Consider the following 3958-nt stretch of genomic DNA (forward strand, 5'->3'; position numbering starts at 1 on the left):
TCTCTTTCGTTCTCTTTCTCGCCTTCTCTCTCTTTCTCTCACTCTCTCTCTCTCTCTCTCTCTCTCTCTCTCTCGTTCTCCTTTTCTCTTTCTCTCCCCCTCTCTCTCCTGGTCTCTCTTTCTCTCTCTCACGCACGCTATTTTTTTTCTCTCGCGGGCGCTTTATCTCTCTCTCTCTCTCTCTCACTCTCTCAGTGTGTTTCACTTCCTTTTCTCTCTCGGTCTTTCGCGATGCTCTTTCCTCTGCTATAATATATTCTCTGCCTCGCCTTCTTTTGTCTTCTTTTTTCCTGAATCTCTCTACCTCCCTCGCTCTTCAACTCTTTTCTCTATCTCTCTTCCTCTCGTTCTCTCGGTCTCTCTCTCTCTCTCTCTCTTTCTCTTTCTCTCTCTTTCGCTCCTTTTCGCTCTCTCTCTCGCTCTCTCTCTTTATCTNTGTGTGTGTGTGTGTGTGTGTGTGTGTATATTATTATATATATATACATTTATGAATTTATATATTTATGTATTTTTAAATTTTTATTATTAAATGTATTGTTTACTTTTTCTGTAGCTACGGAAATGAACACGTACCATCTGTTTCCTGTTCCTCTTCCGGGATATCGAGCTCCTCGGTCTCGACGATTCCCGCAATATCGTTGGCTTCCTGTTCCTGTTCCTGTTCCTCTTCCTCTTCCTCTTCCTGATCATCGGAGTTGGCTGCTTCTTCTAGTATGGTGTCGGCTGCCGCCGTACCCTCAACAACAGGTGGCGCATCTGTTGCGAAGCAGACGCGAGGTTGTAAGGATGATATTGTGCACATATGCATTGACGGACGCGCACGCACACACACGCACGTATGCACGAACACACATACACGAACGCACACACACATACGCGCACGCACACACACGCACGTATGCACGAACACACATACACGGACGCACACACACATACGCACACGCACACACACGCGCGCGCGCATCCACACGCACGAACGCGCACACACACACACACACACACACACACACACACACACACACACACACACACACACACANCCCCGCCTCCTTATGTGATATAAGTAAACAACTATACAGTAGTCCCCCTGCCTCTTCGTTTCCCGGCAAGACGCAATGATACAGTGAATTCCTTCATCTCCGTATATTATCATGATTGTAGAGAACAATGTTACAGCCAGTTCTCTAGCTTCCTTGTTTAATGAAGATGAACAACATTATATCACGATAAAATAATATATATATATATATATATATATGTATAATAATAATCTATTACTATTCTCTCCTGATTATATCTAGATTCCCCTCATATAATAGGAAGCCAAATAACAGCACGTTCAGTTTCGTAAAACTTCTATCGAAGCTTCGATTCCCGCCGTGTACGTTCCGCTAGTCATTCGTTTAAATTTACTGCATTCATTGAATTCATTCGGTCTGTGCTGTGCGTGCGTCACGTTCTGTGTGAGTTTTTAATGTGACAGCGCGTGTCGAATATCGCATGAGGTTATGCTGAGTCTAATGGCGGGTTTCACCTATTACTGCTTACTGCTCGTGTGGCTGGCCTCACCCACTACAATACAGCAGCAGCAGCAAGAGCAGCAGCAATAGCAGCAGTAGCAGCAGCAAGAGCAGCATCAGGAGAAGCAGCAGCAGCAGTAGGGGAAGCAGCAGCAGCAGCAGCAGCAGCAGCAGCACCTCCACCGCCACCGCCACCGCCACCGCCACCGCCACCGCCACCGCCGCCACCGCCACCACCACCGTCCGCCGCCACCGCCACCACCACCACCACCACCCCCACCACCACCACCACCANCACCTCCACCGCCACCGCCACCGCCACCACCACCGCCGCCGCCGCCACCACCGCCACCACCACCGCCGCCGCCACCGCCACCACCACCATCAACAGCAGCAACAACAACCACAACAACAACAACACCCCCAACAACAACAACAACAACAACAACAACACCCCCAACAACAACAACACCCCCAACAACAACAACAACAACAACAACAACAACAACAACAACAACAACACCCCCAACAACAACAACAACACCAACAACAACAACAACAACACCACCACCAACAACACCACCAACAACAACAACATCTCATATATACAAATCATCTTAAACTACCTGTGTGCCAATTTTCATGCTTTTGTCACAAACAACAACAACAACAACAACAACAAAAACAACAACAACAACACCAAAAACAACGCCAATGCTATCAATAACACAGACAGCGTAAGTGGATGGGCTTCGCGTAAACTTCGGGAATATATATATATATATATATATATAAACCAAATCGAAATAGACGAGAAAAATCGATATATCTCTCACTCTATATATTCACATATTTATCAACGTAAATGTTTTCGCGTAGGTCAGAACTTATCCCGAACAGCGGCACGTAAACACATTTGTGAGTGCTAGCCTCCAGGTGATGGGGGGGGGCAGCCTGTGTGGGTGTGGTGTGGGGGAGTGGGTCGTGTGTCAATCCACGTAGACTTGCGCTGATGTCTGTACGTTAGAGCGCGCCTGTATCAACGTAAGCCGCAGGCGTGCGTGCAAGCTGAATCGATACTTGCACTCTCGCATGTCTGGTGTTCTCCCGCAAGCGACTTCAATTCCCCCCCCCCCCGGGCGAGGAAAAGATTATGTGAACGGGTCGAGGTGACGACGTAAACACACACACACACGCTGCGAGCTAGCCCTCCGCCCTCCCCCATAGAGAACTAATATAGAGTCTACCTAGTATATTATTTCTATGGCCCTCCCCCCCCCCATAGAGAAATAATATAGAGTCTACCTAGTATATTATTTCTATGGCCCTCCCCCTCCCACAGAAATACATAGAGTCTACCTAGTATATTGTTTCTATGGACCTCCCCTCTCCCATAGAAATAAATAGAGTCTACCTAGTATATTATTTCTATGGCCCTCCCCCTCCCCTATAAAAAATAAATAGACTCTACCTAGTATATTATTTATATGGCCCTCCCCCTCCCCCCAATAGAAATATATAGAGTCTACCTAGTATATTATTTCGATGGCCCTCCCCCTCCCCCATAAAAATAAATAGAGTCTACCTAGTATATTATTTCTATGGCTCTCCGTCCTCCCCCCCTAGAAATAAATAGAGTCTACCTAGTATATTATTTCTATGGCCTTCCCCCTCCTCCCATAGAAATACATAGAGTCTACCTAGTATATTGTTTCTATGGCCCTCCCCTCTCCCATAGAAATATATAGAGTCTACCTAGTATATTGTTTCTATGGCCCTCCCCTCTCCCATAGAAATAAATCGAGTCTACCTAGTATATTATTTCTATGGCCCTCCCCTCTCCCATAGAAATAAATCGAGTCTACCTAGTATATTATTTCTATGGCCCTCCCCTCCCCCATAGAAATACATAGAGTCTACCTAGTATATTGTTTCTTTGGCCCTCCCCTCTCCCATAGAAATAAATCGAGTCTACCTAGTATATTATTTCTATGGCCCTCCCCCTCCCCCCATAGAAATACATAGAGTCTACCTAGTATATTATTTCTCTGGCCTTCCGCCCTCCCCCATAGAAATATATAGAGTCTACCTAGTATATTATTTCTATGGCCCTCCCTCCTCCCCCATAGAAATATATAGAGTCTACCTAGTATATTATTTCTATGCCCCCCCTCCTAGAAACATATATAGCCTACCTAGTATATAATTTCTCTGGCCTCCCCCCTCCCCCATAGAAATAAATAGAGTCTACCTAGTATATTATTTCTATGGCTCTCCCCCTCCCCCCATAGAAATATATAGAGTCTACCTAGTATATTATTACTATGGCCCTCCCCCTACGCCCATAGAAATACATAGAGTCTACCTAGTATATTATTTCTATGGCCCTCCCCCTCCCCCATAGAAATACATAGAGTCTACCTAGTATATTATTTCTA

General features: G+C 45.7%; 1 protein-coding gene across 1 annotated transcript in view; it reads right to left on the bottom strand.

The window, feature by feature from the left end:
* Positions 1-573: 573 nt before the first annotated feature.
* The window catches only part of LOC106819045 (neuromodulin-like), a gene marked incomplete at its 3' end in the record, with an annotated part of 8030 nt that continues 4645 nt past the window's right edge, over positions 574-3958 (bottom strand). Inside the window, exon 2 of the mRNA XM_014823705.1 lies at positions 574-756. Within this exon, the coding sequence (XP_014679191.1) occupies positions 574-756 (183 nt within the window). The remainder of the gene's footprint in view (positions 757-3958) is intronic.

This window comes from Priapulus caudatus, unplaced genomic scaffold, assembly GCF_000485595.1.
Source record: "Priapulus caudatus unplaced genomic scaffold, Priapulus_caudatus-5.0.1 Scaffold2776, whole genome shotgun sequence".
Taxonomy (NCBI): Eukaryota; Metazoa; Priapulida; class Priapulimorpha; order Priapulimorphida; family Priapulidae; genus Priapulus; species Priapulus caudatus.